Genomic DNA, 15269 nt, shown 5'->3' on the forward strand with positions numbered 1-15269 from the left:
ATCAAAAGACTCTAAGGTTTAAGACGTAGAAACAACGACTGTTCTAGAAACGTCGATGTGATGATATTTAAACTTTCAATCGCCGACGATCAACTCAACGTGACATAACTCAAGATTTGAATTTTCGCTGTGACTAAAAGGTACGCTTTCTAAAAATTCTAATACATAATTGTTTGTATACAAGAAATTGAATGAATACTAAATTCACAAGGTTCTCGTGTTAAATTAACTGAATGCCACAAGTTTAATTGATCATTAGATTATCCAACATAAAATCTAAATAAACAAAGCTGGAGTTGATGGGACCACACGAAGTAACACATACCACCAAATTTTGTCAGTAAAGAAGAGATAAGAGAAAAGGCATTGAAAGCCAAGGTGGTGTTTCGTTTAGTCCTCTCAAATAAAAATTTTAAAAAAGAGGAAGTAAACCTGAAGTAGAATGAATAGAAGAAGGGGATGATATTAAAAGAAGGCTTTTTCCAAAAGATAATGTTACGTTTAGGTGTAGTTCCAATTCCAAGTTGTAGTAAAACGTCAATCAATTTTGTTGCAGATGTCATCAACAAAAACAATTACAAGAAGAAGCAAACCGATTTTGTAACAAAAGCAAGTTATGGAAATCAAGCGATAGGCCTTGTAGCAACAGCAGCAACAATGATAATGTCAGCCACTTCAATTTCAATTGAGGCACCAGAGACTCTGTCAAATATTCCGCAAGTGCTTTCGGGTGAGTGTTTGTCAGCCAAGGACTGCAACAAAGCAAGGATCCAACACCCAAAGTCGAGGAAAGCAGAATCTTGCACCATCAAGTGTGTCACAACTTGCATCAGAGGGGGTGCTGGTTCACCTGGAGAAGGCCCACTTAATGCTAGGAGGTAATTAACGGACTAAAATTGCTTCTCCCTTCTTTAATACTGTTCATCTTCCTTTTACTGACCACTGTTTCACTAGCTATATAACCTATGAGAACAATATTTTTTTGTTTTTTTGGGTACACCAAATTTTAATTTCAACGCTCTAATCCTTTAGAAACTAAATGGTTGTTTATTATAGATTGGTGTGGTATAAGTAAAATTTGTTGTGTTAATAGAAGCTCTTATCCCACTGTCTATGCATTTTTAACATTCCTATAATCTAAGGACGAGACCTTTGTTTTCTACCCAAATTTGCTGTAAACAAGAAACTGTGCTAAGCTAATGAATCAATAGTATAGTGTGATGTCAAATGTATAGAGCAAAATTCAAACTCTAGCTACTTAACCCACATTTTCGATCTAACCAATAGCTATGAGTTTTTTCAATACATATGGCATCATGCCATTGGTTCATCAGTTTAGGAGTGATTTTCTACACACACACTTTAGCGCATGCCACGTCAAGCCTAACAAGAGTAATTTTGTAAATTGGAGATGCACTCAATACACATGGGCTCATTTGATTGGTGGATCCCTGATTTTGTGAGCACCGTGGGCCAAAAAAATATTCATTAGCTTAGCACCTTAATTTCCTTCACAGCAAATCCATATGCCACATATCATGAACAGTGACACTAACGTAACCAAGTCATGCTCCCAACCTTACTAAGGTTTGTAGGTCCCACCACATAGACTGGCATGTTGGCCAAATAACGCGTCAGCCCTATGGAGTTCATGGAACAGATAAGATTTGAAAAGAAATATTAACCAATTTTCTTTTTTGCTAGTATAATAAAATACTTTGAAAATGAACGGCCATTGAACTCTCAAATTTAAAATTCAAATCTAATACTTAAATATTAGCTTCATTTTTTTCTAAGTTCTTAAAATGTTGAGCTCCACATCCTTGTCATGTTTCTTGATGCCACCGGTCAATGGACTTTTCTAACATAGACAAGAAAGAGTTCTTCTAATGTGAATGCATTGCTTGTTTATATTCGATTAAAGCAACAATTACCAATTTTGGGATATAGTCCATCTAAGAAGTGATCTAGCCATGGGAATTCAAAAATCAGGGCAAGTCAAGATCTGTTCTGTTTCTAACATTTTAGAACTTGTTTGGCATTTCAATGGTGGCAACATTTTTACCTCATCCAAATGATTTTTTTTTTCCCGTTGAAACTGCATTTTCAGCAACACTGAAAAATAGAGCCAATTCAAAAATCAGGAAAGGAACCTCATTTTATTAAACAACAAAAACCAAAAATAAACCTGTAAAAACTAACCTAAATGGGACTAGATCTTGGTTTGGCTCTGAAAAGGCCCTAAAGTAGATAATTTGTCCTTGTTTTTGGTTTAATGTTTCAAAACATTTACAAGGAAAGTTCACATATTCTGTAAAGATAAGGAACCACTTGTTCTTAAAATTTCGTATGTGGAACCTTAATTGAAGGATTATAATTTATAATATCCTGAAAAGAACACACCATATGGACTGTATTGTAATCAAACTCACAGTAAGAGTGCACATCTAGTCAATTTGAACATCTCCCTCCCCTTTGTTTTCAGGCCTCTTGTGGTTTTCAAGGAAGCTTTTCGGAGTCGTCAATACTGGTAATTGTTTCTGCCTACTAAATATTGCTTCATCCTCTATATCTTTAATTGGTGCTTCATATATATATATTAATCAAAATATTATTCAAGAAATTGAGTGTCCATGATATATGTTTAGTTGAATGTAGATCACACCATCACAAACTTGGGAAGGATAGTTTATATTGAACTACATTGTTGTGGTCTCACAATGAAGTAATTACTAGTTAGAGTACTCCCATATTCTATATAAATTAAAGTAGGACTTACTGATCCTCAAGCGTAATCCGAAAAAGTGGGCAAGGTGAACCCAAGAATCATAGAACTTGTGGTGAGCTCCTGGTGCACCTAAACAGTCAGGCAAGGTGATGAAGCCATGGAAAAAAAAATACTGGTCTAATAAAAAACAAAACAAAAGTCATGAGTTCATTATACAGCTAAAGCAACATCCCATTGAGCCAAATTGACACTTTAATACTAGAGTACGCCGATTTCTATTTCAAAAACACATTAGTTTTCATGTTTGGGCCCGGTATGTCCCTTTTTGTCTTATTTAACTATAATATTTTCTTGTAATTTTTAAGGTATTGTAAACCCAAAATCATACTAATATATAAAATTATATCTACCTATAAGACTTCAAAAAATGATTTAGTTCTTGAAGAGATTGCCAGTTGGACCCTTATGCCAAGATCAGCAAGATGCAGATCTGCCTCAAAATACTTCAGAGTTGCACCTAGTTTAATTGTCTCAGAATCAGAAATCGTTTCAACGCAGTTCAAACTATGGCATTGGAAGCTGTTAGCCACTAATCTTACCCGACAAAAGCTACTCTCTACTAGAGTTAAGAATATTTGCATTGAAAAATGACCTAATTGAGTTGGAGATTGTGAAACTTACCATGATGAACAAAACAAAATAATTGTAGCTGACTCTCAATAAGAAAGGTATATATCGATAGATCATGATTCCTCTGTACTTTTCTTCAATTTTGGATTAGGAAAAATGAACTTTCGATCTTATTGGAGTTTTTTGAGCTTCACTGGGCATTATGAGTGTTGGGTTCTCTGGGCTTCAGTTTTCAAGATTTTTCGCTCTCTTAGAGATTTTTTAAGGGCTAAATTTTAGGGTTCATGTTGTATATACATTTTTGTGTTTTATAATGTTTTGAGATTTCTTGTTGAATAAGAATTGATTTATTAGGATTATAGTAGGTTAGAATTATTTTTTTGGAGTTGGATTGGTCAGGATTTGTTTGATCCAATCCGCTGGCATATTAGATATAGATTTTTTTATTTTTTTTTAAGAGTTCTTGCTTTGGAAAATGACTGTTTTGCCTCCATAAACTGAAATATCTAGTTTATAGTATCTTTATAGGGTTTTTGAATCTTCTATATTCAATTTTCCGCACAGTTTTTGTTAACAAAATAAAAATAATAAACGATCTTTTTTTTTTTTTTCTTTTCATGTGTCTAGATAAATTTTAGTATGAAAATAGAGTGTACTAAAAGCATTTTTAAGGAAATGTCTAAATTGACCCTAAATCATAAGTTTCTACATTTTGGGAAGACATATGTTTTCTTAGGAATATCATGGTTTTCAAAGACTATGATTGGATCGAGAGTATTTTAGGCATTCACATGAAAGTTGGGATTTTTAGCAAAATTTTGTGTGGACCTAAGTTGGTTGTTTCTAAGATTTTTTAATATGTTTAGTTCTGCCTCTAGCATTATAAATTGCAGATGAATCTGATTAGTCTAATGCAATCAAGCTGCCCACGACAAAAGAATTAGATGGACCCCCAATCTTCAACACATGCCTCATTAATAGTTGTTTTAGGACATTTGAGAGGCAATAGTTTTAGTTGATGCGATACGACAAAGCTTGTATAGAATGGTGAAGTCTCTATTAAGGGTGAAAATGTGTACATAGAACACATAAATTGAACTTTTTTGTAAATATTATTTCATACTACAAATAAATTACTAATATATTTCAATGTGAATTCTTAATAACTAAATAAATTTAATTATTATTTTTTTATTATCTTTTTTTTATGTTTTGTGCAGCTTAGTGGAGTGTTCTGATATTTGCAATCTAATCAAAGATGGTGATGATGGACCCTAAATTACATTTGTTGATATGTAGAAAAAAATTATGTTTTATATTTCCAAGTTAGTTAAGTTATATGGATGTCTAAAGTTCATATTCATCTCACTAATATTTCATGTTTTCACCATATACTTGAAAAGCGAGATGAAATTAATTATAAGAGATAGGTTGATGTATCTGCTAAAGATTTTTACAGGGAATTTCAACAAATTAAACATTTTTCTGAAATTTATTTTCATGGTTTAGCAAAGTTGGGGGAAGTCACTGAAAATTTATTAGAATTGTCTGCAACAAATTTTTTTAAAGAAATTATTCTGAAATAAATTTTACCAAAAGGTTAAAATCAATTCTTATTAAAAAAAATCATATGGCTGGGAAGACATGTTTGGCAATATTTCTATAAAATTATTTTTGTTGTGCCCTTTTTTTCTTCTACAAGATAGCACAACTTCAATTACTTTTTTAGTTAACAAGAGAGAAAAGTCAGAAAATTTGATAATCTAGTAAATTCTAGTTTTCTTCAAAATAAGATAGAATCCTTAAACTATCAATTTTATAACGTCACTTCATACTCTATCTTTCTCCATAAAGATTGAGAATCAATTTCATAAGTCATGTTCTAGCACAACATACATTAGGTTCAATCGATCATGCAACCTTTGTAATGCATCTGGAATTTCATTTCTAAGGACATTCATATGCTTTTGTCATTATTTTTATTTTTACTAGTGCAAAGATGTATTATATCATCAATCTGTTTCTCGTCACGCATAGTCTTCATTCTCATTATTAAAAAAATGTATTGTCATCTTGCTAGACGCACTTAAAAATGTTACAACTGAGCACTCGAAAATAGCAAACTGCCCAAAATCTTTTTAAGTTTTTGTAAAGATGGCAATTTCAGATGATTTGTATGAAACCTGACTGAAGAATTCTTTTTGTTTACTCTCCAAAAAAGGAAAAAGAGAGCTGTTTTTTTTTTTTTTTTTTTTTTAACTCTTTAAACAACTATCTTTTTCTTTTGTTCTTAAGTAATTTATTTTGATTTTTTTAGTTTTCATTCTCAACTAAATTATTAAGAATTTTTTTACCAAACTCCATTATCTCCTTTCATAATCCATTATGAAGCCGATAATTGACTAATTACTGCCACCATTATCTAGTATGAGAGGTTAGTGTTCTAAACCTCAATTCTTCTTGGGTTTGGGAGTCATCACCATTTAAAGAGTTTAAGGTGTGAATGAACACAATAAAAATAGATTTTAAAATTTGTTTTGGGGTGAATTTAGTGACTCAAAATTAATTCAATCATGAGATTAAGGAGGTTCGGTTGCAAGACGAAAAAGGTGTTAGGCACCCCATCTTACCCACAAGTTGGTGGTTACCATGGTATTGACCAAATGTGAAGACTAAGACAGTTTTTTGAAGATTTTTTGAGTTAGTAAGATGAGGTATGTATGAATGTATGCACGAGAAAATGGGTGCAAGTACGAGTGAGCGTAATGAGGTGTTCATACTAGTTGGAGTATTTTTGTTTGCTTTGAGTTGAGAATATTAATCTATAAGATTAAACCCTTTTAACTCTAGCATTTTTAATGATGATGTTTGCTATGCAAGTATACTCAAAGATGAGCTTTTATTTTTGTTGGCAAGTTTCTAAGAAACTTTCAATTGGTTTGAAAGAGTCTTGAAAACCATTGCCATTTTTTGTTTAACTATATGAATACATGCATGTTTGATGTCCTCAAAGTGACTTATTATGGACTTACAAATATGAGTGATCACTCCATAAAGAAGGTATACTACTCAACCTTATTTTGTCATTAGAATGCTTACACTACATGATTAAGATGAATTGAAAACTAAACGAAGCATGCGAACACTTTTGATAAAAAGGAGAAAGTACGATTAGAAATCAATGGATTTCATCATTCTTTATTCCATGAATGAATCTGTACATATAGCTTACAGAAGCAAATGAGAAAAGGTAATACAGTAGAAAAGGTAAACTACTAAAATACAAAAGGAAGTGATTTGGTGGCAGGACAACCCCAAAACAGAAAATACTAAAATAACAAAAAGCTACAAAAAATAGGAAAGTAGCAGGGGAAGGATTTGGAGATTCGAAACATCCAACTTGCTAAGATGTAGAAACTGATCACATCCCAATGCTTTAGTAGAAATATCTGCAAGCTGATGTTGAGTGGACACATAGGATGTGACGAAAATGTCAGAGGCTATTTTTTCCTGAATGAGATGACGATCTATTTCAGTGTGTTTAGTACATTCATGGAAAATGAGATTAGCAGCAATATGGAGGGCTGCATGGTTATCACAAAAAAGTTTCATGGGTGTGGAATGATGAATATCAAGGCCATGAAGAAAGGATTTTAATCAAATGAGTTCACATGTAGTCACGGCCATGGCACAATATTCTACTTCAGCAGAAGAATGCGAGACGATCGATTGCTTCTTCGTTTCCCAAGAAATGAGACTATGGCCAAACATTGTAAAGTAACCATAGTGGAACACTGTGACATTGGAAAACTAGCCCAATCTAAGTCAGCATAAGCAGAGAACTACAACGAACTATTGGTAGCAAATAGGATTCCTTGACCAGGTGCAGACTTGAGATAACGTAAGATGCAGATGGCGGCATCGTAGAGAGGTTGGCACGTCTTGTGCATGAAATGACTGAGAATATTAACTGGATATACCATGTCTGACCTGGTGATGAGACGTCCATCCAACCCATGATAAATAGTGGGATCATTAAGAAGTGTCCCTTGATCATCATGAAGTCGTTTGTGTTGTTCAAAGGGAAATGCAACTGGTAGCGCACCAAGATGCCCACTGTCTTTGAGAATATTAAGAGCATATTTCCTTTGATTTAAAAATATTCCCTTTGGAGAACGTGCCACAACAATCCCTAAAAAATACTTCAAGGGACCCAGATTTTTAATGTGAAACCTGTGGTGGAGAAATATTTTCAAGGCAACAATGGAGGAAAAATCATTCCCTGTCACAATGATGTTATTAATGTATACAAGAACGATGGTAAAAGTGGAACCTTTGGAGAAAGTGAAGAGAGAATAATCTGCAGTAGATTGTAAATAACCAGCTTCTTTAAGTCCAGTAGAAAATTTCTCAAACTAGTTCCTAGAAGCTTGTTTGAGACGATAGAGACTTGTGGAGTCGACAGACACGATGCTCCCCCTATCGAGAGAAGCCAGGTGGAATGAATGGTCATGAAGACTTCTTCATGTAAGTCACCATGGATAAAAACATCGTGAACATCCAACTGATGGATAGGCCATTGTCAAATGGCAGCCACAGCTAAAAGGCAACGTACTGTGATAACTTTGGCAACTGGAGCAAAGGTCTCATGATAATCCATCCCTTCAGTCTGAGTGTAGCCTTTAGCTACCAAACGTGCTTTAAAGCGTTCAATTGCACCATCTGCCCGATATTTGATTTTGTAGACCCATTTGGAGCCAGTGGGTTTCTTCCTGCAGGTAACTCTTGAATTGTCCAAGTCTGATTTTTTTTAAAGCCTGGATCTCAGCAGTCATGGCATCACACCAATAAGGATGTTTTACCGCTTGGGAAAAAGAGGATGGCTCATCATGTGAGGAAATGACGGTAAGAAAAGCAACATGGTTAGTCGAAAAACAACTATATGAAAGAGAATTAGACAAGGGATAGGGAATACTTGTAGAAGCGTGTGAAGCAGATGAAGTTGGAGAGGATTGGTTGGGTAAAGTGGGACAAACATAATCATGAAGATGAGTGGGTTGTGTAACGGCGCGCTGGGACCTTCGTAATATAGATGGCGTGGGTAGATCAGACTGGGGAGTTGGATTGGGTAAAGGGTTGGTCATAGCTTGCGACGAGTCCAAAATGGGAAGGGGAATAACGGCGTTGGATGAGTTCACGAGATGGGGAACATGTTGAAAAGGAAAATTCGTTTCAACAATAGGGACATTCCGAGAGGTGAAAATACGTTTGGTGGTCAGATTGTAGACTCAATAACCACGTTGATCATGATGATAACCAACAAAGACACATTTTGAAGCTCGTGGTACAAATTTAGAAGGATTGACACTTAGGGTGCGAGCATAGCAATAGCAAAGACAATCGAAAACACAAAGGTGATCAGAAGATGGTTGATGATGAAAAAGTTTTTCATAAGGGGTATGGCCTTCCAAGTTGGGAGTAGGAATTCTATTTATGAGGTAAGTGGCGGTTAGAAGACATTCTCCCCAAAACGAAAGGGGTTAGTGTTCTTGAAAGCCCAATGCACAAGCAATTTAAAAAGATGGTGATGTATCCGTTCAGCTACCATATTTTGTTGAATTAATAATCCCATTTTCATGAGGAAAGGCTTGCATGCAATCAACGGATAAAAATTTAGATCCATTATAGGTCCTAATTTTAGGATCTGAACGCTGAAATTGGGTTTTGACCATAGCAGAAAAGGTTTTGAGAAAAAATAGGCTTCAGATTTATGACGCATAAGGTAAACCCAAGTGCAACAAAAGTGATCATAAACAATTGGGAGCAAATAATTTTGCACCCATATGAGATGCGGTAGGGTATCCTCCCCAAATGTCGCAATAAATCAAATCAAAAGGATCATTTTTTCTATTAATACTGAGATGGAAAGCATTACTAGTCTTTTTCGCAAGATGACAAACAGCGCAATGAGAATTAAAAGGAAAAAATATTATTAAAAGTAGAAGAAAATTGAGATAAACAAGCATAGGAGCGGTGTGGCCAAGGTACATGTGCCAGAGGTTGAAACTTGGATGCGTAACTGGCTAGCTGATGGTTATGTAGCTAGTGATTAATATAAGTGGTATAGTCCATCTTGAACCTCACCCGTTCCAATCAGCTTCTTCGAGGCTAAGTCCTGAAAAACACAAAACGTTGGAAAAAAAATGACATCATAATTTAAACTTTGAGTTAGTTTGCTAACGGACTAGAGGTTAAACTGAAAGTTTTGAACACAAATAACATCATTCATAGGCAATTGCTAGACAAGTTAATGGAAACAATGTACGTGATGGGAGTAACATCGCCAATGCGATGTTTAACAGTTCTAACATTAGGCATGAAATGAAAACTAGTGATAGAAGGTAAGGTGGGTGTCATATGATCTGATGCACCACTATCAATGATCCATGTAGTGGGTAAAGGAGAGGTAGCAAAATTGCAAAAAGAAGGCAAGTTACCGACAAGGTTTGCAGAGACATTTTCACATTAGGATTGAGTAAAGATAGGAGTTATTGATATTGATAATCTGATAGTCATATAGAGCATGCACATGTTGAGAACTATCATCTGAAGTGTCTTGGATTGAAACATTGTGAGTCATGGAGTTGCTTGGCAAGGCATTTCTTTTGTTGGGCTGGTTTGTTCTTGCTCTACCATAGTTGGATGGGTATCAAACTAGTTTGTAACACTTTGCTTTTATGTGACCCAATAATCCACAATTATCACAATGGGTTGTTCTTGACCTTGTCTAGAAATGCGGGAAGAAACAATGCTCTTATAGGTGTTGCTAACAAAGGCAATAGAGTCTGTAGTGGTTGGAGAAGGTAGATGAAGCAAGCGCTATTTTTCTTCTTGATTGATTGTTGTAAAAGCTTTGCTTACTATTGGAAGAGTATCCATGGACATAATTTGGCTATGAATATGAGAATACGTGTCGTTAAGCCCCATTAAAACTGATAAACTCATTCCTTTCCTTGGAGGTATTTGTTTGGACTTGTAGTTGTGGATTGCAGATATGAGAATTGAACAAATAATAAAGGAAACTTTGATGAGTAAGATTCGTTCCATAGGAACAATAGTGATTCAACTTTTCTTTCAAATTGAAACCAAAACAGATTATAAGATTTGCAGCTAAGAAGTATAAAACAATTGAAGCAAGAAGTGAATTGAAAACAATATAAAAGAACTTAGAAAGATTAAATTCTACCTTTGAAAGTCATCTTAAAGAAAATTACTGGATAATTTTAATGCTAACTCAATCCACGTAACAAATCATTGTTCGTGGATTGGAAGATAAATTGATTAATTCTAATAGGTGATCAGAAAATATAAATGTGAATCTGAACTTAGAGAAGATTATCCAATTTGTATCTCAAATTCATTACAAAGCATGATTAAGCTTGAACTCATCTAAGCATGAATCATCAAAGTTAGAATAATCGGTACAAATTAGATGATCTCACCTTAAGAGTCTTCACAAAAAAAAAATTAAAGCAGGGACAATAGAATTAATTCAACAATACTAAAGTGATTTCCACCTACTTAGAGGTTCTGTTAGTATTCGACTTGGAAGAGAGAAGTGATCAACTTGTCGCAAGCTTCGAGGGGAATCGAAGAAGCAGAGTTTTTAATGATTCTCGAGAGACAACCTTCGACTTATTTTGACCCATAGTGGATTCCGAGACTTCTAAGACTCATATCCAAGGTAGTGAACTTTTGGATCTTGTTCAATAATAGACGTAGGTTTTGTTGCATTGTAGATTTTCAATCCAAAATATATTACTTCTGTAAAAAATTAGGAGAAGTGTGATATTTTTACAAAAATCATGCTTGACTTCGATGTTTGATATTTAGAGATGAAATTATACTTTAAAAATTGTATTGTTTTGAATAAGTCAGAGAAAAGTAGGTTTTGAAATAAAAAATCGCAACTTCTTTTGAAAATTATTCACAATGGACAAGATTCTCTCAGTGCCACCAATAGTCCCACTGACAAATCCATTGGTGCCATCGACAACAATTGACAACCACCGACAGAAGCCTTTTTCAGTCATAAAAGATATTTCTATGTTTTGACTATTTTTTATCATTTTCTTTAAAAATAGTTCTAAAAGATGATTCTTGGCATCTAAACTTATTTAAAACTTCAATTTTAACTCGTTCAAAGTATATAGAGGATTTGGATCAAAATTTTAAAAAATAAAGTTTTGAATTATTAAAGAGTATGAGGGATCACATTATAGGTGCGATACCCTATGGATGAGAATGTAGACTATCATTCAATTATCATCATTATTTTATGTCGGATCAACTGATAAAAAATTTATCATATCATTTTATATCAAGTCGTCAAAATAAATCCTATGATTACGATTTCCTCAAACATTGCACTATTCCTCGAACTCCGCATGCAAAGAGAAAATGAACAATTTGAAAAAGTCCAAATCAAATCAAATGCCCTAAGGATCACGTGGCAAGTTTTTATAAAAAAAAATGAAATTTGATCGAAACTTCCATAAATAATTTTTAAATGGATAAAAACTCCACATGTGTAAATAATTTTTCAATTGGTAAACATGTCCACATGCATAAAAATTACTAAATCGGTAAACATCCTCACATGCATAAATAATTTTAAAATAGGTTATTCTTTTAAACACACATAATTTCTAAATTGATCATCATCTCGAGCCATAAGCATAAATATTTACTGAATTAGTTATCATTTTAGCATAAGCATACACAATCACCAAAATGATCAAATTTTATTGTGGGTACAAATAAATTACCAAATTAGTCAATTATCATCGCGAGTATGAATTATTGCCAAGTCAGTCAAATATAAGCCTAAATATTATCCAATCGATCATAAATATTACCATGGCTATTATCAAATCGATTAAATCACCATAAACACAATTAAATACAAAAGGAAACTCGAATTTTTCTATAAACACAAAAAATCAAGCTTTGAATATCGAAAAGAATTAACCTAAAGACGACTTAATGTGAATTATCAAGAGAGACATATATTCACCTAATAGGCTTAGATGAATATGATTAGTTAATGATTATTAACAATCTTTAGTAGTTGAATCTATTGACACTTCGTGAAAGGACATACATCTTATAGTCATAGTCAACAGTCAACTTGAGCCAGATAAATTGTCACCCAATTGTGGTAAGTGCAATGATCCATCACAAAATTAGAAACTAATAATGGGGTTGCACCTTGGTGATGTCTAGAACATTCGAATCCTAACTAGGAGGTATCTAGTCATGATTCTTAATGCGCTTATCAACTACATTACTACTATTTGTATTTAGATCTATTATGTATGTTTCTTTTATTCAATTAAGATTACTTGCAAATTATTTAAATGATGTTACTTTTATGTTTAAATGGTGTTACTGTTATATTTTCAACATAATTGTACACTACTGCTTCTGTTTACACTGAAAAACTTGCATATGTTTCACATGCTTTAGAATAATTTTTAACATCATGTTTAGGAGATTATTAGTTTGAGATAGTTGTTTTCTACTAGGTAACTCCCTCATTACTCATCTTGACATTTCATTTGTAGATCCTCCCTCAGTGAGGAGTACTTAGAGGAGTCTCTAGAGGAGTTCCAATTTGTAGGACATGCGGACGATCAGAGTCTACTTCCAGGAGAGAAATGGAGCTACTTATACTAGTTTAGTTATTGGTTTAAAAGTTAGGATCTTTTGTTTGAGTACTCATGCACCCATAAATTTTGTGAGTTGCTGTCACATTTATAATTCAGATTCTTTATTTTTTCGTTGTTATATTATAATCTATCTCTATTTTATTTTTTATGCTATTATCATCTTTGGGAGTATTATATTAGTGCCTTGGATTCTAGAATGGAATCATGGAGATTTTTTTTAGAATTTGAGGGCGTTATAAAGTGTTTGTATTATTTCATGGGTTTTGGTAATAAACAATAGACTTTTAATTATAGAAGACTTACCATTAGGTTATTTAATTACAAATTAATATAAAAAGGCATTTTCCATCACACTAACGGTATGATTAATTAATCAACTTGATTCCAACTCATGTGACTTGAAGTCTTGAGACATTTGTATTTTCTTCTACAGCCGTGAATTCTTTGATGTGTAACATTGATTATATGCATCAATCTTGGAAAAATAAATCAATTTGATAAATAGAAAATCTTCATAACCAATTTATCGATCTTTTACAAGTTCTAATCTAGAAAACCTATAAAAAAATTCCTAAGAAAATAAGAGAAATAACATTCATGCTCCCTTTGATCCTAATATTGGTAAGTATGGAATTTTCCCTATAATGTAACTACCAAAGTTTTATCTCAATTTGCTGCTATAGATTGCATAATAGATTTAGGATATCCTTAATAGATCCTTACCCTGGACTCTAGAAACTTCTCTATCTCTCTATAGATTAAACTAGAGCCACCTTTAGAGAGATTTTTCCAGGCAAAACCTCTAACGGAAATTGTTGTGAATTTGAAGATACATGTTCAACACGATTAATAAGAAAATAGAAAAAAAAATAAAGAACACCAAGATTTTTGTGATTTGGCAACTATGTCGATGCCCATGATTCGATTGTCCTATTTTCTACTAATTCAGGTTGATTGGCGATAAAATGATTGTGTTATTTCCTTACCTTTCTTCTGATCAAATCTATTCTAAGGTGTCCAAAGGTGAGGTGAAACAAATGAGAGATTGATCGACAAATTTGAACAACTCCATAACCTGGTTCCATCTTTCCTAACTAAGGTAATTAAGGTGGGTATTGATCAGGGTCTAGAAAGTCGTTTCTAGAACTCTAATTACATAGACTTTATCAGTAAATTATACACTAAACCATCTAATTGCATATAGTTTATTGTTAGTCCATAATAATTTGTATTTTCCATTTAATTATGTAATTCTGAACTAAATAGGATTATTTACGTGTAACAGGAATTATTCGCAAAGTTTCAAGACGAATCAGGAAAAATCGAAGTTACCACTATGATTTAGGGTCTAAAAGGAGACCGTGGACCAAAAATCAAGTCAATTGACCAAAAATTTACGACGGCGCTAGGGTCAACGACGGCGGCGCAGTCAATTAAGAGGTTAAACCTCGAGATTTGTACTGAAGCTTGGCGACTGAAAGACATTCGTATTGAAGTAGGACTTTGGTATTTTTGTAATCATGGAGTGTCTCTGAAACCCTAATTATCCAAGAAATCCTAATTTGGTCTCTTTATAAATAGAAGATTAGACCAAATGGCTTCTCATCTTTTGGGGAGAGATCTTTGGAGGGATACCTCATCTCCTTGGAGATCAACTTCTATTATTTTAGTTTAGGTTTTTATTTTTCTTAGCCTTACGAAAGTTGTAAGGAGATTCTGTAGATTTCAAGTCAAGCAATAAAGATAATTTCTTTCTCTTATCTCTCTTCTCTTTCATTGTTTTCTATATTTTATTTTTTCTTTATTGTTCTTGCGATGACTATTGGCTAAATCTCCATTAGATTGATTGAGGAAGTCGAAGCAAGATTTGTCAGTGTTTTGATTGTTCTCAAATTGCTACATAGTTTTATTGTGATAATGTTAGATTTGTATTATTACGCTAACCATTGAATGTTTCTAAAAGTTCTGATGTTTCTTTATTTGATAAGCTTAAGAAGAACCATGATCTACAGAGAATAGTTAATGTTTACCTAATAATCTCGGCCTAAACTATTTCATATTTTTAATTTTGTTTATATTATAACTGCTTGATTTTTCGATCCACAAACATTAGTTTTGTTTAGTGGATCGAGATAAATAGAGAATCAGAATTCACTGATAAAGCTTGTGAAGGTGGATCC

General features: G+C 33.4%; 1 protein-coding gene across 1 annotated transcript; it reads left to right on the top strand.

Annotated features, from left to right (window-relative positions):
• The first annotated feature begins 371 nt into the window (after positions 1–371).
• On the top strand, positions 372–4748 carry LOC147393116 (uncharacterized). The gene is made up of 3 exons (XM_086457026.1): positions 372–878; positions 2486–2530; positions 4579–4748. Exons 1-3 carry the CDS (start codon positions 460–462, stop codon positions 4634–4636), a joined length of 522 nt encoding a protein of 173 aa, XP_086313152.1. The 5' UTR covers positions 372–459; the 3' UTR covers positions 4637–4748.
• Positions 4749–15269: the final 10521 nt, after the last annotated feature.

This window comes from Akebia trifoliata, chromosome 10, assembly GCF_017979445.1.
Source record: "Akebia trifoliata isolate Shusen 1 chromosome 10, ASM1797944v1, whole genome shotgun sequence".
NCBI lineage: Eukaryota > Viridiplantae > Streptophyta > Magnoliopsida > Ranunculales > Lardizabalaceae > Akebia > Akebia trifoliata.